This window comes from Myxine glutinosa, chromosome 4 (genome assembly GCF_964187855.1).
Source record: "Myxine glutinosa chromosome 4, kmMyxGlut1.1, whole genome shotgun sequence".
In the NCBI taxonomy this organism is placed as follows: domain Eukaryota; kingdom Metazoa; phylum Chordata; class Myxini; order Myxiniformes; family Myxinidae; genus Myxine; species Myxine glutinosa.
Window position 1 is genome coordinate 14,441,944 of NC_136264.1, and position 26,150 is coordinate 14,468,093.

The 26,150-nt window shown below is 49.8% G+C and overlaps 1 protein-coding gene across 2 annotated transcripts in view; it reads left to right on the plus strand.

The window, feature by feature from the left end:
* Positions 1-11,731, plus strand: part of MANBA (mannosidase beta) — a 166,018-nt gene extending 154,287 nt beyond the window's left edge. For both annotated transcript variants that reach the window (XM_078775482.1, XM_078775483.1), the window contains exons 16-17: positions 5,930-6,187; positions 8,882-11,731. In XM_078775482.1, coding sequence (XP_078631608.1) covers positions 5,930-6,187; positions 8,882-9,118 — 495 coding nt within the window. In that variant the 3' untranslated portion in view covers positions 9,119-11,731. The remainder of the gene's footprint in view (positions 1-5,929; positions 6,188-8,881) is intronic.
* The last annotated feature ends 14,419 nt before the right edge of the window (positions 11,732-26,150 follow it).

Consider the following 26,150-nt stretch of genomic DNA (forward strand, 5'->3'; position numbering starts at 1 on the left):
TCACTGTCAGGAAAAACTGGTCTAGTCTCTTCATCTTCTCCAACTTCATCCAGCAGTGATGGAAATGGTGCAGCATTGTTGCAGGTCTGGCCATTGCACTTGACGCATAAGGTGGAGCAAGGTAACCCAAGCTTCCTGCAACCGCACGACGAGCCACAGCCATCTGCTTTGCAGCAGCATGATACCATGTTTAGCAGAGTGTCAGGGGCAATGGGCTGGTCTGTTTCAACGGGAATGAGATTATTATCCTGCAGTCTCCATCCCCACTCTGTTGGCTGCAAGGGATTGCCTGGGAAGTGGTGGTTTGCATGTTATGGTCAAACAAGATGTTACTGGATGTGGCTTTCTTTGCCCGCCGCTGTTGGTCAACTGCCTTTGTGGAGCTGGTGTTATAGCCATCAAATACAACAGTGTTGCCTGCTCCATAATGTTTCAAAGTATAGGAAATGTAACAATGACACACATCACTGTACTTCGATGGTTGTGGCCAGAACATCGATTGCAACAGATGACCCCCATCCACAACGTAGCGACACTTGTCGGGCATGTCCGGCTGTGCAGGGACAAACGACTTCAGGAGTGTACCTAGGGAACTCTTGTTTGTCTTCTGCATGGCGCCATTGTGAAACAGGGAAGAAGGTTGAGGGCCAAGTTCGTATGCCAGAAACTCTTCCAGGTCCGAGCTAGTCTTCAAGACACAGTTTATCTTGTTGAAGAAGAGATCAGGATTCACGACTGTGTTTTGCCCCCTGATGTTGATGCTATTATGCTTATCATTCAACGTCTTCACTTTGTCGCTGCGGTGCAGTGTGATCTCTGTGAAGTGTTTGCCGGCTATCCTAGAGGCCGCAGTAAGACCGACGTTCACTGCATCATCACAGTTGACCGAGACATCAGCTACAACTCCAGTCGCGATTGACACCAGACGGTCTCGTTGATAACCAGCAAATGGTGGATGCGCCTGCAACCACTGCACGAAAACACCATGATCCGTGTTGAATTTTTCTTTGGTGGATGAACGGAGATCCTTATGTTGTTCCGAGTTAGTTGTGTGTACACCAGTGAACTCCTCCAGATCATCACAGACAGGGACACATTGAGGTAAAGCATGAACCCATTTTGCCAAGGTACTGTCGGTAATACCTCGACCATGGGTCATTCCCCCACTCATTTTCAGCATCCTCATCAAGAACTGCTCGATTGTTTGATCAGAGAAATTCCCAGCCCAGAATTAATTAGCTCGGCAGATTGTGAAGTAACCTTTGTCAGTGAACAAACTATACTCATCAGGTGGCATGACTTTGTTGATGGATTCCATCTGCTGGAGGTAGAGTCTGGCAGATTTGGCATAAGGAAGATGACCAGCTGCGTGGAAATGTGGAATCATCTCCCTTACACTGTGAAGGTGGAACTTCCAATCACCTGTCCTCTCAGCTCGGACAAAGTTCAGCATCAGGATAACCTGATGGACGTATTGCACCCATAGCTTGCCAGTTCTACTATGGCTAGCTGCTTGGTCAAGCTGTTGTGACAGTAGTTGGTGGAACTGCGTAACAACTTCGTCCTCTTCTACATTAGCGGTGCCTACATCTTGGTGAATAGTGTTGTCGTGCACACAGGCCAGGTGTTCTCTGTCAGTCTGGTTTAACGAGTCAGACTTCTCCAGCAGGACACTTATGAGAGCTAACAAGGAGAGAATGTGAGCCCGCACTGCTCGAGAGTAAGCATGGCCAGTCAGCATGTGTACCACAGACCCATTGGCATACACTCTTCCCCACAGTTCCGCTAACCCACTCCCTGACATGATATGGCCTATACTACCAAGATATGACATCAGAAGATGAAATCCACCAAGTCGAACAATCACTCTGTCCAAGTCGTTGGAAGCAGCAACTATTTCTGAAGCCTTCTGGAACAAAGGCTGATCAAAAGTTACAGGACAGATTTTCAGATCATGTTTTTAACTTTGTTCTTGGGCAAAACACAGTGCAGAGTAGAAGGTGCTGGGGTTACTAGGATCAAGATTGATGAAGGGGAGAGTTTCAATTCTGGAGGTATGAAACTCGACATTCCTCACAACAGTTTTCATGAATCCACTCCAAGGAACTCGAGATGATAGGTTCAACACATACCCAAGCATCCAAACCAAATCAAAAGCTGTCGCTTGAAGAATTTGACTGTCAGAAATGTTCAGAGACTCAACTGTTACACACTGAAGCCCAGGAACTGGCGGTTTGCTGCAAGTCTTGATGGGGATTTGCGCAAATGTACCTAATAGCTCTGTTGATGGTGCTTTCGCTGTGCGCTTGATGGGCGACTTATCCACTGTTCCGTAAGGAGTTTTTTTTTTTTTTTTTTTTTTTTTTTTTTGTATACTGAATCAAGGCTCGTGAAAGAGCTAACATTTATTTCACAAACAAATCAACCAGACAAACAAAATATACAAAAAGAGGGAGCGGAAGACAAGATGGGGATAGAAGGGGAAGCACACAACCACAACATTTGAGAGCAGGGAGAAGTGTGGGAGGGAGAGGGCTTGGGGGCAGGAGGCGTTGGAAGGGGAGGGGGGGGGGGGGGGGCGGGGAGAGGTATAAAACACAAGGGGACCCAAATTAGCAGGGGTAGAAAAGATCAAGGTTTTGGATGGGGGAGGATAAGAGATGGTGGTGAACAGCTGTTTTAAAGACCTGGAGGGTGGAGTGGGATTGAAGAGAGTGAGGGAGTTTGTTCCAGAGGCGGGAGAAAAGAGGAATGAAGGAGTGAAGGTGAGCAGAAAGTCTTGATTTTGGCAGTTTAACCATAAGAGGGTTGCAGGCAGATCTTGTGCGACCTGTAGGAATATTTGGGGGACAGAGCCCAGAGAGGGCTGGGGGGGCAAGGCCAGAGAGGAGTCGGTAGAAGACGGAAAGACATGCTATTCACATGAATAGAGTTGCACATGCTATTCCACCCATAGCATGAAATGTGTTGTGACCGGTCAGCGTAGCTACGTTGAAGTCCGCATTGTCAAACACAAATTGCGTAAAACCATTCAAGCCATAGGAAGGTTCGCAAGTGGGTATTAGACTATTCTCAAAGCGTTGCACTTCCTTATAATCGTCAGCAAAGGTGATACTGCTCAGGATATCTATCAGCTCACGTGAGGCGTAGTTGCGATGTATGTACAATGCAATGGCAAGTAGCAATGGTGAGCTAAATGACCTCGGCCTGCAGGTTGAAATGATGGAATGGGCTCTGGCCGTGCACCGTCTGTTTACAACTCTAGACTGTTTATCCTTCGGATCTAGCAATTTTTGCAAGAAACGCTTTAGTGAGTCAGGAATCAAGGTGTTACCATTCTCAGTGTCTTTCATTGTGGGGTATTCAGTGAGATCATAAATTGATAAGCGAATATCATCAAGAATAATTGATGCAGCCATTTCAATTATTCGATCATTTTCGTTATAATTCCCAGTTGTTCTGTCGGTCACCCACTTTTCACGAAGGATCCGGTGCGCAGAGTCACGAAAACTGACAATGCTAGTCTTTCCAGGGATACTTGTGATGATGATGTCCTCACCATAACGTTCGTTCAGCTTCTGTTTGAAGTATTTGATGGAATACCCTTCTTCACCTTGAAGAAACGTTTCCATATGTTCCATGAGCACCGAAATAGAAAACTGACATTCATCATTCTCATCTATAAATGAACTTGGAGTGTATTGAAGGCATAATCTCTTACAGCGTCAGCTGGTTTGCCAACGGATTGTGTTTTCTCAGTATTAGTAAAGAACTCAACACCACAGGCTCTATGGTATTTGGCCTCAGCTGCTACCAAATCTATGACGGCATCTATTCTCTTGGCAACTTTGTTGCCCCACTCATCACATCTTTCTCTTGCGCGTTTCGAAACACTGTCCTTATATTCAATGGTCTGAACATTGCTGAAGGGTTTCCTTCGTTTGAGTGCGATTTTGCTACTAGTTTCTATCATAGCGGATATATCATATTTCTTTTTTAGATTGTCCTTGGCACAAGCAACACAATTCAAGCAAGGTCAAGCGCATAACGTCTTAGCGGAGACACAATGTGCCAAAAATCATAAACTTACCAGTAGTATGTTCTTGAGTACTTTAGATACAGTTTGTTCATTTCTCTATCACAATCAAATACATTGATTTGTGATGATGATGCTAAAAGTGACAACACAGTGACGTGAGACTACTACTGAGAAGTCAGGTCATCTAGCGTGACATCATTCGCCTATGACGTCATTCGCCTATGACGTCACAATACCATCGCGTCGCCCAGTGGGAATAAGACATATTATAAAATAAACCTAGTATAAACCTATAATAGAATAAACCTAGGTCCTAAGAGCCTAGATAATATGTTTCAGAGTTACGGCCGTTTTTGGCCAACAATGACCTTGATAAATATCATTTGACCTTGAAAATGACACATATAAATCCTATAAACTCATAATGTAATCTTTAAAACAATCCTCGTGCTTGAAAACATGTATTTTGACACCCTGTTTGCATTTCTATCATGTTTTTAGGTGGTAATATGATAAAATGCCAAAATTGCCGCCATTTTGGACGCCATCTTGAATTTCCGCTGAAGCACAAGGGCGATGTCTGGGGACTTTTAGTATGTTATTCAGGACAGTTTTCTGAACATATCCTGAAATTTTCAGCTTTGTTTGAATTTGTTCGGGGTTTCACCTTATTTGGTGCTAATGCTCTTGGACTATGAGTTGCAAGGACCGTTATTAATTTAGATTTTTTTTTCGTTTGGTTCCGTGGCCAGAAGATAAATCACACTGGATTTTTGCATATATTGCAAACATGAGGTGTGTGTTTGTGTGCGTATGCGCGTGCGCGCGTGTACATGCATATGCTATATCCACTGCCGCCACTCACTTGTACGAACAGTAAATGGTACGAACGCGACACTTCTCACCCATGAATATTTCTTGTATATCATATATTTTCCGTGAGTAGCCTGGTGTTGGCTTAGAGGTTAGGGTGCCGGCTTGGGATCCTAGGATCCTGGGTTTGAATCCCGGTCTATCGCTGAATTAACGCCAGGGGGTTTGACTCAGCCTGTCATCCTTCCGAGGTCGGCAAATTGAGTACCAGCTCACTGGTAATTCCCTGTGTGTCGCAAGAGGCGACTAACAGGATTGGCGGCAGGAAGGGCATCCGGCCATAAAACATTGCTTCAAAAAGGGGACCACGGTGCCTGAAAAAGGCCAACCCCCACTCTGCGGGGGAAAATGGCCTCTAAAGGTGGTTCTATATTTCCGTGAATCCGATTTGCATTCAGGAATGGAACAATTATGGTTAGCCATTTTTCAATTGCTACTCTTTCACCTAAATGCTGAAAATTATGTTAAAATGACTATTTGAATTACAGATTTCACGCTAACAACGGCAGGTTAAAAGTGCCTGACGTGCAGAACAGGGTCATTTAAAACGGACACAAGGCACGTGCGCAAAAGACCTCATTATCATTCGTACTTAATTTTGAAATCTCATTGTGAAACTCCTCAGGAGTAGATTGAAGACTCAGACTTGTATTCCCTCAATGTTATTTTTGATTCACTTCCTGATTGGTCTTGTCGGTGTCAGTGGCTTGTGAATATGAAACTACATATCTTAACAATTGATCACTGACCATCTTTACAATGTCATTGCATGAGAAAGGTTTTACACTATTCTTTTTTTCCTTAAAATGTTTTGTGTGTGTAATCTTTCTTTCTTTTAGTGAAAGACTGCAATATTGGTTTTGCTGTATTCCTTCTTCGACACTTTTGTCTTGCCATGACAATCCACCAGATTTAATTGAACCAAAGATGACGTAACAAGACCAAATATTTTAAACCAAACCTTCTTGATGCTCCTTCCCCCCACTCACCTCCTCTCCATTCATTCTTATTCTGCAGCTGACTGTTTACCAGTGGGACTCTTTCCAACCGGCATGCCATCTCAACAGTTCAGAATTTCTGCTGTATGCACGCACTTCCCAGTCGGTCCTTCGACGTCCTCTCTCTACGCTTCTAGAATCATGTGCGCACTGCTCTCCCACTCGCTGCCTGCTTACTGCACAACTCATGACCTCCAATGGTATCCACTATGGGCAGAGGAATTATCATTTTCCAGTTCCCCTGCATCGCGTCAAAGGGCTCCATGGATTAGTGAAGGTGAGGCATCATGTACTTGGTACTGACTCATTTCTAGATGTCCCATTTAAATGTTATTATCTTCCAGTCACTGAATGGTAAGATACATGTCCAGACGAATTATGAGACAAAATAAACACACATCAAGCAAATTCTATGAAGTTGAATATCCATCTACCTGCTGCGGACACCCCCACCCCACCAACTCAACATTTCCAGATGAAAACCACTTGGTGGTCAAGACGTTAAATCTGAGCTTTGCATGATGGGGAGCTACACTTGGTGGTGCCTTCAGTTCTTTCTTTTTTTCGTATACAGAGTCAATGCTCATGGAAGAGCGAGAACACTAAATGGATCAGGATGCAACAGAACGAAAAGAACAGGAAATAGAGGGGGGGGGGGGAAGGGGGAGCACAAAAACAGCAGGGATGAGGGACAAAATAGAAAGAGAGAAATAGAAGGACAAATAATGGGTGCAGGGAGGAATGGGGGGCAGGAAAGGATGCATGGGGTTGACAAGATGGATACAGAAGGAAACTCAGGAGGGAAAACAAAGTTTGGAAGGAGGTGGTGGACTTAGGGTAAGGGGTAGAAAAATAAAAACATGTGGTTTTGGATGGAGGATGTGGAATATGGAAGTTGGTTCTTCAGGTGGGGAAAAAAAGAGGAACAAATGAGTGGAGGTGTCAGTGATCATGGAGGGGGTCATGGGGGGGATCATGGATCACCAGAAGGGGGTTGATGGTTGGCTGTGTGGCCTGCAGAACCCTGGGCCGTGTGGCCTGCAGAACTCTGGAGGGGAATTGAAAGCCTGGAAAGAGCAGAGGGTGCAAGACCAGAGAGGAGGTGGTAGAAGACATTGAGACCACTGAACTGTCTGTGATGGGAAAGTGATAGGCCCATAGACTCAGCTTCCTTGCTCAAAAGGTGCCTGAGATATTGCCCAGATGAGAAAGAAAATAAATAAATGATTAACAATTAAAAATAATAATAAAAATAAAATAATTAATCAATGGGCAAATAGAATACCCAAACCACCACCGTTTCATCCACATCTGAAACTAAAAAAAAAAAATCAATAAATTAACTCATTAATCCGAATAATGAAATAATTAATCGATTAATTGATTAATCAATAAATCAAAAATAGCCTTTACAGCCAAATCACTTGGTCATTGTCATGTCCAAATATCAGCTTCCTAACTCAAAAGGTGCCTGAGATATTGCCCAGATGAGAAAGAAAGAAAATAAATAATAATCATAAAATAATAAAACAATTAATCAATTGGCTAATAGCATACCTAAACCACCAGTGCTTCATCCAAAGCTGTAACTTTTTGAAAAATAATTAAATAAGTCATTCATTTGAAAAATTAAATAATTAATTTATTAATCAATAAATCAAAAATATCCTTTATAGCCAAATCACTTGGTCACTGTCATGTCCAAATTTCAGCTTCCTAGCTCAAATGGTGCCTGTGATATTGCCCAGATGAGAAAGAAAATAAATAAATGACTAATAAATGAAAATAAATAAATAAATAATCATGAAAAAAATAATTAATCAATTGGCTAATAGAATACCTAAACCACCACCGTTTCATCCGAGTCTGTAACTTAAAGAAAAATTAATGAAGTCCTTAATTGAATTAATTAATCGATGAATTGATTAATCAATAAATCAAAATTAGCCTTTACAGCCAAATCACTTGGTCATCGGCATGTCCAAATATCAGCTTCCGAGCTCAAAAGTTGCCTGAGATAATGCCCAGATGAGAAAGGAAATAAATAGGTTCTTAATTAATTGCTAATAATGAAATAACTCATCATTTAATCAATTCATCAAAAAACGAAATATACCATTTTTACCAAAGTGCTTGCTCACTATTGTGCCGAAATTTTAGCTTCCTAGCTCAAAGGATGGCTGAGATATCGCCCGGACAAACAAACAAGAAAACGAGAAAACAAGAAACCGGAGTGAAAACTGAGTACTCCCTTTCAGCGCGCGTCATTGCCGGGCCCCCTTCGGTGCCCGGCAATGACGTCATGCAACGCATGGTGAACATATAGGAAAGGAGCGGTGTACAACGAATCTTTTTTTTAAATTTTTAGATGCTTTTAAAGGAAGAAGGAAAAATCATTTGTATTTAATGAAGATTCAGTTTGGAGATATTTTGAAAAGGAAGAAAAAAAAAAGAATGTAGGACAGGCAGAAGGAAATTCAAGTGGAATGAGATTGTTGTGGAGTGAAAAAGTAGTTGTTTTTTTCAGAAGGGGAAATAGGATAATGCTAAGGAGGTAGAAAGTTCAATATTTGGGAATAAAGAAGCAAAACGAGGAACACAGCGACAAAAGCTACATATAATTTTCACGGCAGGTAACCGAGGAATAGACCTTGAACAAACAACATGAAAATAAATTTGACAAATATAGCACAAAAAGGTACAATTTAACATGGAAAATAGGACAAAAAACAAACAAACAACAATACTGGGATGAAGATGTAACAGAAAAACACGACAAATCCATTTCGGAAAACTTACCTTTAATGAGGTGGAAGTGGCAGCTGCAGATTCAACCAGCACATGTAAAAATCCCCTAACCAGAAGGCACATGTTCTGAATATTTTAAAACCTGTCATAATCTGGTTTGTTTTGCTTGGCAGGAAGGGAGACCACAAAGATGTTTTGCTGTGTCTCCGCATTGTAATTTCAGGTTGCCGCTGTGAACCCTGCTGGACCGCAGCGATTTACAGTCGTTCTGAAGGCCTCTGCAGTGAGTCCGTTTGTGTTTCTGGATGCTGGCACGCTGCATGGACGCTTTGAGGACAATGGCTTCCTCATGGTGGAACCTGTGAAGAGTGTGATATTTCGGGCTTGGCAAAAAACATCCGCACACGAACTGAAGAGGAAACTCACTGTGACATCTCTTTGTGATGTTTTTCAGAAGTGACTTTGTGGCCTAATCAGGCATCTAGGAAAATGACATTTTGTCTCTCCTTGAATTAAAGTGTTTTTTTTTTTGTAAGTATTGCTTGGTTTCACTACAACAACACACAACAACAGGCATTTTAAAGGCCATTTTCCCTGCAAGAGCGGGGGTTAGCCCTGCGGTCCCCATGACAATCTTCTCCATTTTGCCCTATTTTCTGCATCTCCCCTTGTTAACCCCCTTGCCCGCATTTCTTCTTCGACCATCTTTAGCCAAGTCTTTCTCGGTCTTCCCCACCTCTACTTCCTTCCACATTCATTTCCATCACTCTTCTCAACCAGTCACTTTCATCCTTCCTCAACACATGACCAAACCAAACCATCTCAAACTGTTTCTCTTCACAGCATCCATCACAGGCTCTATTCCCATCATCTTTCGCAATTCATCATTTGTCTTCCTCTCTCTCAACGATGGTGTTGGGCTAGCGGCTAGGGTGCCAGCTTAGGATCCAAGGATCCTGGGTTCGAATCCCGGTCGATCGCTGAATTAACGCCAGGGGGGTTGACTCAGCCTGTCATCCTTCCGAGGTCGGCAAATTGAGTACCAGTACACTGGTAATTCCCTGTTTATCGTAAAAAGGCGACAGGGTTGGCGGCAGGAAGGGCATCCGGCCATAAAACATTGCTTCAAAAAGGGGACCAAAAAACAACAACAACCACGGTCCCCGAAAAGGCCAACCCCCGCTTTGCGGGGAAAAATGGCCTCTAAACGGTGGTTTTTTCTCTCAACGATACTCCACACTTCCACCCTTTCCAGCCTCCGTTGCTGCTCTACGTTCATTACCCATGTCTCGCTCCCATAAATCATAACACTTCTCACACATGCAGCATACACCTTTCCCTTCAGCTTCAGCGACACTCTCCTCCCCATCAGCACGCCACTCAGTTCCCGAAACTTCTTCCATGCACATCTCACTCTAGCAACCGTTGCCGAGTCTGATCCACCTTCTCCATTCAGCATGTCTAGTAGGTAACAAAATGTTTTCAAAATGAAATTTCAAAATTTCAAAATGTATAAAATGGTTTCACTGCTTGTTCATAATTATTGAGCTTCATGAAAGTGCTATGCCTATAATGATAATGCATTCCAGAGTAACTAAAAGCTGGACACGAACAGACAAATGTGCAATGAAATGTAGAGCAAATCCAGTCTGATGGAGAACCACACACGACACAGTGAGTACAAGAAGATCTGTTGATTTGGAATTCCTCTCATCCTCAAATCAAGGTGGAACTCTGAGTGCTTGACTCGTGGAGTGTAAGAGGAACTGACTTCATCTGTCGTAGAGGAACGTCGTATCTCTAATGGGTTAAGTTCCATCTCGGGGCATCTGCAGGTATACCACGAATGATTTTACTTCTATGCAGCGACACTTTCCCACGGCTCGGCTTGGTCGTGCCGGCATTCCATGCTTGTGAGTGCACTTGTTCGTAATTGTATTCTTTTTCAGCTTGGTTCAAGAGCTGCACATTTTCACTCCTGCTGATTGGATGACTAGAGGATTCACTTCGTATGTGTTCTCTTCGCATCAAAGTCTGCTCCACTGGAAAATTCAGACAGGCACCTTTCACTCATCAATAGACAAGGGCAAGGCGCATAACCAGCTCCAAAGGAGGAGGCTTTTCAGCAAAATCGGAACTAAAGGGCGTGCGTGTATTTTCAGATCGGCACTCTTATTAATATACCTTCAATAGACGTATGTGTGCTCACCAACAACATATGCGGATTCTCTTATTTTGAGCTCAAAGCAAGTTAGTAGGGGATCCAGACCTCCAAAAAAAAGTTTCACTTTACACCACTCAATATAATTTGCAGGCCTTATTTTTTTGATACATGGATGTCTCTAGTCGTTGTTGTTGTTGTGTTGCCCCAGTCAGCTCTGGTTGAACAGACCAGCAGCACAGAGATAGCTGATCGATTTCCCAGGAGCGATCCAGAGATCTCTCACATCCAAGATGTTGTGCTCTTGCCTACGTGAAGCCAGGACGATGCAGTCTTCCATGATATGATGTCTCCAGTAATAATATAATAAAGAGGTTTGCTAAGCCAAAGCTCTTGCGAAATGTAGTTATTGGGCAAAAGGTGATCCCATTTGGGTCGTGTTTGAGCAAAAAATACGATATTCCCTTATTTTATATATATATATATATATATATATATATATATATATATATATATATATATATATATATATATATATATATATATATATATATAATAGATATATAATCTCTCCTCTATATATAACATTATTTATTCTAAATATTCATTCAACGATGCAATGCCCACAAAGTTTTACAATTTTGAGAAAATTAAGAACAACCAAAAATTGTTTAAAAATTACATTATTTTAATTCGATTTCAGTATTTGTATCGCGCATTATTGTCTATAACTCAGGTACTACTCAACATATACATATCTACAATATAAAAAACCATGTCGGGTTGTGTGTTTGTACTGATGATTGTCCCCTTTCATAAGGACAATTTGAGTCTGGTTTTAAAGGCCAATATTTTAACACGAATGTGTTCACTGTGGTCTATTTTTTGAGGATAAAACAAACTTGAAAAACATTTTCCATAAAAGAGTAATTATGTCTCTTCTATTGGAAATGTAGACAGTGGCTTGGAAACCGAGCCTCAAGGGTGGTATACAGAAGCATAAAAAAAAAAATACAAGGTACAGGGAGGTGAAATTCGCTGTACGTGATGTGCAACGGACGCAGAGTAAAACGAGTGTTCATTTACATCCATATGATGTCTAATAAATAAAAAGATATAAGCACTCCTGACACTAGGCCAAGGCAGTGGTCTTTGGCACGCTCACGAGGCTGCACCGTGGAATACATTGTTCCAACCTGTCATTTTTGATGGGCGTTTATACCAGTAACAATTTCATTGATATCAATATTACCTCTGATGACCGCTGCATGGATTACAACAAGCATATACAACTATCGGGGACGCCACTTAATGGTGGTTGTACCCCCCAACGCAGGTCGGGAGTCAAATCTTCCCCATTCTTGCTGGCTTCCCGGATTCGTCAGGGTAGCGTGATCATGGTCAGAGTGCCGATCATGGTCAGGGCTCCCCATGCCCTTTCCCTCTTGTTTCGCTCTCTCTCTCTCTCTCTCTCTCTCTCTCTCTCTCTCTCTCTCTCTCTCTCTCTCTCTCTCTCTCTCTCTCTCTCTCGCTCTCTCGCTCTCTCGCTTTCTCTTTCTCTTTCTCTTTCTCTCTTTCTCTTTCTCTTTCTCTCTTTCTCTTTCTCTTTCTCTTTCTTTTCTCTCTTCTCTTTCTCTTTCTCTTTCTCTTTTCCTCTCTTCTCTTTCTCTCTTCTCTTCCTCTCTTCTCTTCCTCTCTTCTCTCCTCTCTTCTCTCCTCTCTTCTCTCCTCTCTCTCTCCTCTCTCTCCCCTCTCTCTCCCCTCTCTCTCCTCTCTCTCCCCTCTCTCTCCTCTCTCTCCTCTCTCTCTCTCTCCTCTCTCTCCTCTCTCTCCTCTGCAAGACTAAAGTTTGCCAATGAACACCTAGGCAAAGACCAGCACTTCTGGAACAATGTACTCTGGACAGATGAGTCAAAGGTAGAGCTATTTGGCCACAGTACCAGAAGACATGTTTGACGAAAACCAAAGACAGCATTTGACCACAATAACCTGATACCAACTGTAAAGCATGGTGGTGGAAATAATATGGTTTGGGGCAGCTTTGCTGCATCAGGGCCTGGGCAGCTCACCATCATAGAATCCACTATGAATTCTTCATTGTACCAGAGGGTGCTTGAGGATAATGTGAGGCCATCTGTCGGAAAGTTGAAGCTCAACCGAAGGTGGACATTGCAACAGCAACATGACAATGACCCTAAACATACCAGTTAATCCACCAAGGAATGGCTGAAAAGAAAGAAATGGAGGGTTCTGGAATGGCCAAGTCAAAGCCCGGATGTAAATCCCATCGAGATGTTGTGGGGGGATTTGAAACGAGCTGTGCATGCAAGAAACTCCTCAAACATCGCACAGCTGAAAGAATTCTGCATGGAGGAGTGGGCAAAAATTTCTTCCAGTCGATGTCAGAGACTGGTAGACAGTTATAAGGAACGCCTACTTGAGATTGTTTCTGCCAAAGGGGGCAATACCACCTATTAGAGCCAAGGGTGTACTTACTTTTTCCACATGCGAAATTTGCATTTATGTTTATTTAAATTATATAATGGACTACAAAATGTAAATGTTTCATGATATTTGTTATATTATATCACCTTTATCTTTCGATATTGTTGAAATGAAGATCAAATAGCTGTATGTTGAAATATGTTGAAAAAGTCAAAACTTTACACCGGGGTGTACTTACTTTTTCACGTGACTGTATGTGTTTATATGTATAGTATATATGTATAGTATATAGTATAGATTGTATAGTATATAGAAGTATAGTATACAGTAGTATAGCTGAACCTGAGACCTCATTAGTGCAGTATATCAATCTCCTCTATTTTCATTTTTGTACATGCGTATTCTTGTTATTTAGTGCATACATGTCCTGCGACTCATTTGACATTTATGTTTATATCGTAGAACAACTTACATACAGTAGTTTATAATGAAACATTGAAGGAGCTGGGGCTCCCACGTCGATCGGAAGAATGGACGCGACAAAAAGCTGGAATTCATCCGAGTTGCTTTAATCAAACCAAACACTCAGGCACTCTGAAAAGCCCGTTTATCGGGCAGCAATATATATACATATTATCCCGGAGCGTTTGCCCAGGAAAAGCGAGAGGGGGCGTGGCCCAGCGTCCTGGCTGCGGCTTGGCAAGTTGAGGGCGAGCCTGCCCGGGCATGCCCGGGCGTCCCGACCGAGGCCTGGCAAGTTGAGCGCGTAACTGCCCGGGCGTCCTGGACGAGCCCGGCATGGTGATCGCTCCGCGTCCTTGATAGGTGCAAGGTGATTGTGAAAACCCAGCAGTAGCCGCTACACACGTCCCCCCAGAATCGACTTGCACCGGCAGGGTCAATTTGAGGGGGGTCCTGATGACCCGGCCGAAGCGACCCCTGGCGGGTCGTGGGAGGGGGTCCGGTGTGGTGGTGGGCGGTCGAGTGGGGGGCACCGTGGACGGGGGGCGGCCTCGCCGTGGCGGAAGGGCCACCCGTGGTGGGTGGTCGACGTCCACGTGCGCCGGCTTGAGGCGGTCCACCGCAATCCGGTCCGACCTGCCGCCGATGTCGATGACGAACGACTTGTCGTCTCGTCGCAGCACCCGGAAGGGCCCGTCGTACGGCGGCCGGAGTGGCCCCCGATGTGCGTCGTGACGCACAAAAACATACTCTGCTGTGCGAAGTGCTGGGGGGACGTAGGATTGGGGGTCACCGTGGTGGGATGTTGGCACGGGGGCAAACCGTCGGGCGGCCTCCTGGAGGTCCGAGCGCTGGTGAGCTGCGGACCAGGGACTGGTAGCGTCGGGCACAAATTCGCCCGGGACACGTAGCGCCTGGCCATAGACAAGCTCGGCGGTGGATGCCTGGAAGTCCTCCTTGGGGGCCGTGTGGAGGCACAAAAGGACCCACGGCAGCCGGTCGGCCCAACCGCCGTCTTGAAGGCCGGCCATGAGCGCGGCCTTCATGGAGCGGTGGAATCGCTCGCACAACCCGTTTGCTTGGGGGTGGTGGCCGTAGTACGGTGGAGCTTGACCCCCAGCTTGCGGGCGACCACGCCCCACAGCTCGGAGGTGAACTGTGGTCCGCGGTCTGACGAGATGTCCGCCGGTGCACCGAAGCGGGCGACCCAGGTGGCGATGAAAGCCTGCGCCACGTCGGCGGTGGTGGTGGAGACGAGGGGAACGGCCTCCGGCCACCTGGTGGTCCTGTTCACCATGGTGAGCAGGTGTGTGAACCCCCGTGACGGGGGGAGGGGGCCCACCAGATCCACGTTGACGTGGTCGAAACGTCGTTCGGGCACGGTGAAAGGTGCCAGCGGGGCCTGGGTGTGTCGGTGGACCTTGGCCCGTTGGCAGGCCGTGCAGGTGCTGGTCCAATCGCGGACGTCCCGACGAAGACCGTGCCAGACGAATCGCGCCGACACCAGCTTCTGGGAAGCTTTCCGGCCCGGGTGGGAAAGGCCGTGGAGGGAGGCGAAGATGCGGCGTTGCCAGGTGACGGGCACGATGGGGCGAGGCTGGCCTTGGGAGACGTCACAGAGCAGGACAGTGTCCGCGAAGGGGATGTCGACCAGGCGGAGGCCCGTGTCCGCCGCCCGGAGGGCTTGCACCGTGGTGTCGGTGGTTTGGTCCGCCGCCATAAGTGCAAAGTCCACGCCCAGGTGGACCGCGTTCGCGCTGGCCCGGGAAAGACAGTCGGCCACGGCGTTGTTTTTGCCGGCGACGTGCCGGATGTCCGTGGTAAACTCCGACACGGCGGAGAGGTGGCGCTGTTGGCGGGCCGACCACGGCTCCGTGACCTTGGCCATGGCGTAAACCAACGGCTTGTGGTCGACGAACGCCGTGAAAGGTCGGCCCTCCAGGAGGTGGCGGAAATGGCGGACGGCCAGGTGTAGACCGAGGAGGTCCCGGTCAAACGTGCTGCATTTGAGCTCGTTCGGCCGGAGCTGCCGGCTGAAAAAAGCGAGTGGCTGCCAAACCCCGTTCACCCATTGCTCATGTACGGCGCCCACCACGTAGTCGGAGGCATCCGTGGTGAGGGCGATGGGAGCATTGAGCACCGGGTGAGCGAGCAGTGTTGCGTCGGCGAGGGCCCGCTTTGAGCTTTGGAAGGCCGCATCCATTGCTGCGGACCAGGCGATGTCGTGCTTGGCCGGCTTGCCCCGGAGGGCTTCGTAGAGGGGCCGCATGAGTTGAGCAGCGCGGGGCACGAAGCGGTGATAAAAATTCACCATTCCCAGGAATTCCTGCAGGGCCTTTATGGTGCGGGAACGTGGTGATGGCCTCGACCTTGGTTGGCAGCGGCACGGCCCCGTTCTTGGTGATGTGGTGGCCCAAAAAATCAACGGCCGTCGTGCCGAAGTGGCATTTGGCCGGGTTGACGATGAGGCCGTGCTCGCTGAGGTGCCCGAACAGTGTTCGGAGGTGGAGGAGGTGCTCGGCCCGGGACGTGCTGGCGACGAGGATGTCGTCCAGGTAAACGAAAAGGAACGGCAGGTCACGCAGCACGCCGTCCATCAAGCGCTGGAACGCCTGAGCCGCGTTCTTGAGACCAAACGGCATCCGCAAGAATTCGAATAAGCCGAACGGCGTGATGACTGCCGTTTTAGGGACGTCGGCCGCCCTGACAGGTACCTGGTGATATCCCCGTATGAGATCAATTTTCGAAAAAATGACCCGTCCCGCCAGACGGGCGGAGAAGTCTTGGATATGCGGGATCGGGTACCTGTCGGGGGTGGTAGCGTCATTGAGACGGCGGTAGTTGCCACACGGGCGCCATCCACCCCCCGGCTTTGGCACGATGTGCAGTGGCGAGGCCCACGCACTATCGGAGCGCCGCACGATGCCGAGGTGCTCCAACGCGTCGAATTCGGCCTTCGCCACGGCGAGCTTGGCTGGGTCGAGGCGGCGGGCCCTGGCGTAGACCGGCGGGCCCGTGGTTGGTATGTGGTGCTCGATCCCATGCCGTACTGCGACGGCCGAAAACGTCGGCCGCGTGAGGGCCGGGAACTCCGTGAGCAGGCGAGCAAACTCGTTCGCCGCCGGGACGGCGCATGCCAGCTCGGTCGGCACGGAGCTGCTCAATGTGCATACCAGGGAGCTGAAGGTTTCGGCGTTGATTAAACGACGCCGTTGGACGTCCACCAGCAGTCCGTGTGCGCAGAGGAAGTCGGCGCCTAGCAGAGCCATGGGCACGTTTGCGGTTACAAACGTCCAAGCAAAGCGTTGGCCGCCGAAGCAGAGGGTGACGTTGCGCGGGCCGAAGGTGCGGATGGTCGATCCGTTGGCCGCAACCAAGGAGGGGCCGCAAACCGCGGATTGCCTGTCCTGGTCAGAGGCGGGTATGACGCTCAGTTGGGCGCCGGTGTCGCACAGGAAGCGCCGTCCGGACGCTTTATCCGTGATGAACAGTAAGTTGCCCGTGTGGCCGGCGCTCATGGCTGGTAATGAACGCCGGCCCGGCCGTTTCCCGGCCTGCCGAAGGTGCACGGGGGTCGGCATGTCCGGGCCTTCTGTCCGAACCTGGCATGATAGTAACACCACGCTTGGTCAGGTGGAGGCCCCGGTCGTCGTGCTGGAGGTGGTCGGCTCGGTGTAGCGGCCGCCAATTGCGTCGGCAGTTCGGTCGTCGACCGTGCCGGGTGCTCGGGCGCCATGGGTGTTGCGTCGGACGGCGGTGGGTCCCATGTCGCCGCTGCAATGTGCTGTCCTGCGGCGGAGATCTTGTCGGCTTCTCTGGCAAGGGCCCGGGGATCTGTGATCGTCGTGCTTGCCAGGGCGAGGCGTACCGGGTTAGGCAGCTGACGGAGGAACAGCTCCCGGAACAGGAATGCCGGAGAGTGCTCGCCGAGCAGTGAAAGCATGTAGTCCATTCGCTCGGAAGGGCGCGTGTCGCCGAGCTCGGGCAGGTCGAGCAGGCGCCGTGCGCGTTCCGCCGATGGGAGGGCAAAAGCGTCGAGGAGAAGCTTCTTAATCGCGCCGTATTTGTCAGCGGCTGGCGGGCTCTCGAGGAGGCTCAGGGCGCGGGCCGCGGTGGCCGAACCGAGCGCTGCTACCACATGGTGGAAGCGGGTGTCGTCCGCCGTGATGCCTCGCAGGGCGAACAGGGAATCCGCCTGTGCGAACCAAACCGCCGCGTGAGCCTCCCAGAAGGTAGGCAGTTTAAGGGCGACTGCCGTGTCCATGTCGGTAGGTCACCAATAAAGGAGCTGGGGCTCCCACGTCGATCGGAAGAATGGACGCGACAAAAAGCTGGAATTCATCTGAGTTGCTTTAATCAAACCAAACACTCAGGCACTCTGAAAAGCCCGTTTATCGGGCAGCAATATATATACATATTATCCCGGAGCGTTTGCCCAGGAAAGGCGAGAGGGGGCGTGGCCCAGCGTCCTGGCTGCGGCCTGGCAAGTTGAGGGCGAGCCTGCCCGGGCGTCCTGGACGAGCCCGGCATGGTGATCGCTCCGTGTCCTTGATAGGTGCAAGGCGATTGTGAAAACCCAGCGGTAGCCACTACAACATCATATATAGCGAATTAACATGATTAATAGTTTATTTATTTGGAATTTTGTATAATTGTCTTTCTACTAGCCGAGTTTGGCCAACTACCAATGATTCTTCAAAATCTAAAAGCACCAAATTATGATGCCTCTATTCAAATGAAAACATATTTAATCACTGCCATTGACTTGCAAATTCTCCAACCTGCCACACTTGGTCGCAATGACAGCAAACTTGCAAGCAACCACACACTTTACTTTAGCTTTTGCACATAAACTACTCCGACGGCATCTGCTTCTTAATGCAATGACAGTACTTGCTCTGTTTTGCAAATTGTGGCTTTGATTATTTGTCCATCATAATTGGCATCGGTGTACCATCCAAATGGCACTGCCCCTGGGAGTTTTGGATCAGACGCGTGCTCTCTTTTTACTGACTGCCATTTGGTGCAATCCTCGCAGCATTTGAAGTGGCGAGCACCTTCATACAGTGCCAAAGCTTGCAAGATGGCAACATTGTCAACCTGGGGAAATTTCATTGCACGTTTCTTCATTTGACGAAATGCATAGCTCGCTACTGTGACCACTTCCTCATGGTGGACGAGGAATTCCCAGGCCTTTTCCCAAGAAAATTCCCAAATTCTCAAGGTGGACAGTTCGTGTGGTGGAGGTGACGTTGCGGTTAGCGGGTTGTAAAGTTTTTTGGGTCGTGGAGCAATGAACGGCGTGTACAATGTCTCAATGCAATGGAAATTAATGTGTGAATAAAACCCAAATGGAAATAAAATTGTGTATTAATTATTGGTAAACGTTGTGAACTCATGGGGTCGTCTAAAAGAGGCTTATGGGGGATAAGGCATTAAGGCAAAGTGGTCGTTGAGTTCTAGCGGGCGATTCAAACCAGGTTTTGGCGCGATATGCAAATTAGCACCCACCTTCCCACAAAGCTCGCATAGGATTTAGAAATAACTACCAGGAAATGGGGAGAAAAGGGGGGGAAACCTCTCGAACCCTCACCAACGCATTGTATCACATTCTAACCCACTACACAAGTGGAAGGGACTACTCTGGTCTTATATTATGGAAATAACCGCTAAGGGACCTCTATGTTGGGTGCCATTGCCTTTGGGGCTGGTTCCTAGAACTGCAACAATGTGTACCATATTAAAAAATACATTCAACATTTTGTAAAACTATCTTTGCCTTGTCAGAAAAAATATCATAAAAAGTTAGGTACTTGATCTCTTTTTTTTGTTCATTTTGTCTCGGGACATTTTATACACTGAAAAGATGAACTGTGCAAATTTGAAGTACACTGCTCTTCTGCTTCAGAGATAACCGTGTTTAAAGTTTATTTTACAATATATGAGTGCGGAATCATATGTGCTTCCAAAAGAAACATGTTAATCATTATTTTGTTTGGGACACAATTTGGAAATGCACTGCACACAATTGGGCGATGCACTGTACACAATTGGGCGAGTGGTGCATGCAATTGGGTGATGCACTGTACACATTTGGGTGATGCACTGTACACAATTGGGTGATGCACTGTACACAATTGGGTGATGCACTGTACGCAATTGGGCGATGCACGGCACGCAATTGGGCGATGCACTGTACACAATTGGGCGAGTGGTGCATGCAATTGGGCGACACACTGTACACAATTGGGCGATGCACTGTACACAATTGGGCGATGCACTGTACACATTTGGCCGAGCGGTGCACTGTACACATTTGGGCGATGAACTGCACGCAATTGAGCGAGGCACTGCACACAGTTGGGGGATGCACTGCACACAGTTGGGGGATGCACTGCACACAGTTGGGGGATGCATTGTACACAGTTGGGTGGTGCACTGTACACAATTGGGGGATGCACTGCACACAATGGGGGGGATGCGCTGTATGCAATTGGGCGATGCACAGACCACAATTGGGTGATGCACTGTACGCAATTGGGCGATGTACTGTACACAATTGGGTGATGCACTGTACACAATTGGGCGATGCACTGTACACAATTGGGCGATGCTCTGCACACAATTGGGTGATGCACTGTACACAATTGGGCAATGCACTGTACACAATTGGGTGATGCACTGCGCACAATTGGGCGATGCACTGTGCTCAATTGGGCGATGCACTGCGCACAATTGGGGCACTGCGCACAATTGGGCGATGCACTGCGCACAATTGGGCGATGCACTGCGCACAATTTGGAGATGCACTGCGCACAATTTGGAGATGCACTGCGCACAATTGAGGGATGCACTGCACACAGTTGGGGGATGCACTGTACGCAGTTGGGGGATGCACTGTACACAGTTGGGCGGTGCACTGTACACAATTGGGGGATGCACTGCACACAATGGGGGGGATGCGCTGTATGCAATTGGGCGATGCACTGTACACAATTGGGCGATGCACTGTACACAATTGGGCGATGCACTGTACACAATTGGGCGATGCTCTGCACACAATTGGGTGATGCACTGCACACAATTGGGTGATGTACTGTGCACAATTGGGCGATGCACTGCGCACAATTGGGCGATGCACTGCGCTCAATGGGGCGATGCACTGCGCTCAATGGGGCGATGCACTGCGCCAAATTGGGTGATGCACTGTGCACAATTGGGCGATGCACTGCGCACAATTTGGCGATGCACTGCGCACAATTGGGAGATGCACTGCGCACAATTTGGAGATGCACTGCGCATAATTGGGGGATGCACTGCGCACAATTGGGGGATGCACTGCACACAGTTGGGGGATGCACTGCACACAGTTGGGGGATGCACTGCACACAGTTGGGGGATGCACTGCACACAGTTGGGGGATGCACTGCACACCGTTGGGGGATGCACTGCACACCGTTGGGGGATGCACTGCACACAGTTGGGGGATGCACTGCACACAGTTGGGGAATGCACTGCACACAGTTGGGGAATGCACTGCACACAGTTGGGGAATGCAATGCACACAGTTGGGGGACGCACTGCACACAGTTGGGGGACGCACTGCACACAGTTGGGGGACGCACTGCACACAGTTGGGGGACGCACTGCACACAGTTGGGGGACGCACTGCACACAGTTGGGGGACGCACTGCACACAGTTGGGGGACGCACTGCACACAGTTGGGGGACGCACTGCACACAGCCGTGGGACGCACTGCACACAGCCGGGGGACACACAGTACACAGCCGGGGGACGCACTGTACACAGCCGTGGGACGCACTGCACACAGTTGGGCGGTGCACTGTACACAATTGGGTGATGCACTGTACACAATTGGGGGGATGCACTGCACACAATGGGGGGGGGGGGGGTGCACTGTATGCAATTGGGCGATGCACAGCACGCAATTGGGCGATGCACTGTACGCAATTGGGCGACGCACTGTACGCAATTGGGCGATGTACTGTACACAATTGGGTGATGCACCGCACACAATTGGGCGATGCACTGCACACAATTGGGCGATGCACTGCACACAATTGGGCGATGCACTGCGCACAATTGGGCGATGCACAGCGCTAAATTGTGCGATGCACTGCGCTCAATTGGGCGATGCACTGCGCAGAATTGGGCGATGCACTGCGCACAATTGGGCGATGCACTGCGCCAAATTGGGAGATGCACTGCGCACAATTGGAAGATGCACTGCGCACAATTGGGAGATGCACTGCGCGCAATTGGGGGATGCACTGCACACAGTTGGGGGATGCACTGCACACAGTTGGGGGATGCACTGCACGCGGTTGGGGGATGCACTGCACGCGGTTGGGGGATGCACTGCACGCGGTTGGGGGATGCACTGCACGCGGTTGGGGGATGCACTGCACGCGGTTGGGGGATGCACTGCACGCGGTTGGGGGATGCACTGCACGCGGTTGGGGGATGCACTGCACGCGGTTGGGGGATGCACTGCACGCGGTTGGGGGATGCACTGCACGCGGTTGGGGGATGCACTGCACGCGGTTGGGGGATGCACTGCACGCGGTTGGGGGATGCACTGCACGCGGTTGGGGGATGCACTGCACGCGGTTGGGGGATGCACTGCACGCGGTTGGGGGATGCACTGCACGCGGTTGGGGGATGCACTGCACGCGGTTGGGGGATGCACTGCACGCGGTTGGGGGATGCACTGCACGCGGTTGGGGGATGCACTGCACGCGGTTGGGGGATGCACTGCACGCGGTTGGGGGATGCACTGCACGCGGTTGGGGGATGCACTGCACGCAGTTGGGGGATGCACTGCACAAGGTTGGGGGATGCACTGCACAAGGTTGGGGGATGCACTGCACGCAGTTGGGGGATGCACTGCACGCAGTTGGGGGATGCACTGCGCACAGTTGGAGGATGCACTGCGCGCAGTTGGGGGATGCACTGCGCGCAGTTGGGGGATGCACTGCACGCAGTTGGGGGATGCACTGGACGCAGTTGGGGGATGCACTGCACGCAGTTGGGGGATGCACTGCACGCAGTTGGGGGATGCACTGCACGCAGTTGGGGGATGCACTGCACGCAGTTGGGGGATGCACTGCACGCAGTTGGGGGATGCACTGCACGCAGTTGGGGGATGCACTGCACGCAGTTGGGGGATGCACTGCACGCAGTTGGGGGATGCACTGCACACAGTTGGGGGATGCACTGCACGCAGTTGGGGGATGCACTGCACGCAGTTGGGGGATGCACTGCACGCAGTTGGGGGATGCCATGCACACAGTTGGGGGATGCACTGCACACAGTTGGGGGATGCACTGCACACAGTTGGCGGATGCACTGCACACAGTTGGGGGATGCACTGCACACAGTTGGGCGATGCACTGCACACAATTGGGCGATGCACTGAACGCAATTGGGCGATGCACTGAACGCAATTGGGCGATGCACTGCACGCAATTCGGCGATGCACTGCACACAATTGGGTGATGCACTGTACACAATTGGGCGAGTGGTGCATGCAATTGGGTGATGCACTGTACCCAATTGGGCGATGCACTGTACGCAATTGGGCGATGCACGGCACGCAATTGGGTGATGCACTGTACACAATTGGGCGAGTGGCGCATGCAATTGGGCGACACACTGTACACAATTGGGCGATGCACTGTACACATTTGGGTGAGCGGTGCACTGTACACATTTGGGCGATGAACTGCACGCAATTGAGCGAGGCACTGCACACAGTTGGGGGATGCACTGCACACAGTTGGGGGATGCACTGCACGCAGTTGGGAGATGCACTGCACACAGTTGGGGGATGCACTGTACACAGTCGGGGGATGCGCTGTACACAGTCGGGCGGTGCACTGTACACAATTTGAGGATGCACTGCACACAATGGGGGGGGGGGGGGGTGCGCTGTATGCAATTGGGCGATGCACAGGCCGCAATTGGGTGATGCACTGTACGCAATTGGGCGATGCACTGTACACAATTGGGCGATGCACTGTACACAATTGGGCGATGCTCTGCACACAATTGGGCGATGCACTGTAAACAATTGGGCGATGCACTGTACACAATTTGGCGATGCATGTACACAATTGGGTGATGCACTGCACACAGTTGGGGGATGCACTGCACACAGTTGGGGAATGCACTGCACACAGTTGGGGAATGCATTGCACACAGTTGGGGGATGCACTGCACAAGGTTGGGGGATGCACTGCACACAGTTGGGGGATGCACTGCACACAGTTGGGGGACGCACTGCACACAGCTGGGGGATGCACTGTACACCGCCGGGGGATGCACTGTACACAGTTGGGCGGTGCACTGTACACAATTGGGTGATGCACTGTACACAATTGGGGGATGCACTGCACACAATGGGGGGGGGGATGCACTGCACACAATGGGGGGGGGGGTGCACTGTATGCAATTGGGCGATGCACAGCACGCAATTGGGCGATGCACTGTACACAATTGTGCGATGTACTGTACACAATTGGTCGATGCACTGTACACAATTGGGCGATGCACTGTACACAATTGGGCGATGCACTTCACACAATTGGGCGATGCACTGTACACAATTGGGTGATGCACTGCGACAATTGGGCGATGCACTGCGCGCAATTGGGCGATGCACTGCGCGCAATTGGGCGATGCACTGCGCGCAATTGGGCGATGCACTGCGCGCAATTGGGCGATGCACTGCGCGCAATTGGGCGACGCACTGCGCCCAATTGGGAGATGCACTGCGCCCAATTGGGAGATGCACTGCGCTCAATTGGGGGATGCACTGCGCTCAAATTGGGGATGCACTGCGCACAGTTGGGGGATGCACTGCGCACAGTTGGGGGATGCACTGCGCACAGTTGGGGGATGCACTGCACACAGTTGGGGGATGCACTGCACACAGTTGGGGGATGCACTGCACACAGTTGGGGGATGCACTGCACACAGTTGGGGGATGCACTGCACACAGTTGGGGGATGCACTGCACACAGTTGGGGGATGCACTGCACACAGTTGGGGGATGCACTGCACACAGTTGGGGGATGCACTGCACACAGTTGGGGGATGCACTGCACACAGTTGGGGGATGCACTGCACACAGTTTGGGGATGCACTGCACACAGTTGGGGGATGCACTGCACACAGTTGGGGGATGCACTGCACACAGTTGGGGGATGCACTGCACACAGTTGGGGGATGCACTGCACACCGTTGGGGGATGCACTGCACACAGTTGGGGGATGCACTGCACACAGTTGGGGGATGCACTGCACACAGTTGGGGGATGCACTGCACACAGTTGGGGGATGCACTGCACACAGTTGGGGGATGCACTGCACACAGTTGGGGGATGCACTGCACACAGTTGGGGGATGCACTGCACACAGTTGGGGGATGCACTGCACACAGTTGGGGGATGCACTGCACACAGTTGGGGGATGCACTGCACACAGTTGGGGGATGCACTGCACACAGTTGGGGGATGCACTGCACACAGTTGGGGGATGCACTGCACACAGTTGGGGGATGCACTGCACACAGTTGGGGGATGCACTGCACACAGTTGGGGGATGCACTGCACACAGTTGGGGGATGCACTGCACACAGTTGGGGGATGCACTGCACACAGTTGGGGGATGCACTGCACACAGTTGGGGGATGCACTGCACACAGTTGGGGGATGCACTGCACACAGTTGGGGGATGCACTGCACACAGTTGGGGGATGCACTGCACACAGTTGGGGGATGCACTGCACACAGTTGGGGGATGCACTGCACACAGTTGGGGGATGCACTGCACACAGTTGGGGGATTCACTGCACACAGTTGGGGGATTCACTGCACACAGTTGGGGGATGCACTGCACACAGTTGCGGGATGCACTGCACGCAATTTGTCGATGCCCTGCACGCAGTTGGGGGATGCCCTGCACCCAGTTGGGGGATGCCCTGCACGCAATTTGGGGATGCACTGCACGCAATTGGGGGATGCACTGCACGCAATTGGGGGATGCACTGCACGCAATTTGGCGATGCACTGCACGCAATTTGGCGATGCACTGCACGCAATTTAGCGATGCACTGCACGCAATTTGGCGATGCACTGCACACAGTTGGGCGATGTACTGCACGCAATTTGGCGAAGAACTGTAAACAATTTCCCCAAAGACACAGCACATGTACTGTTTGCAATGTTGTTGTGACCTGTGCTCAGGCTATAAATAGCCCATGGGTAGGTGTTGGACTGCTCCAGTGGCAGAGGTAGAGTTATTAGCCTCAAATTTTGAGGGGAGAAATTGAACTTTTTACTCAAATTGGTGTAGAAATGGAAATGTTTTGAAGCATTGCACACAATTGCCATGGTAACCA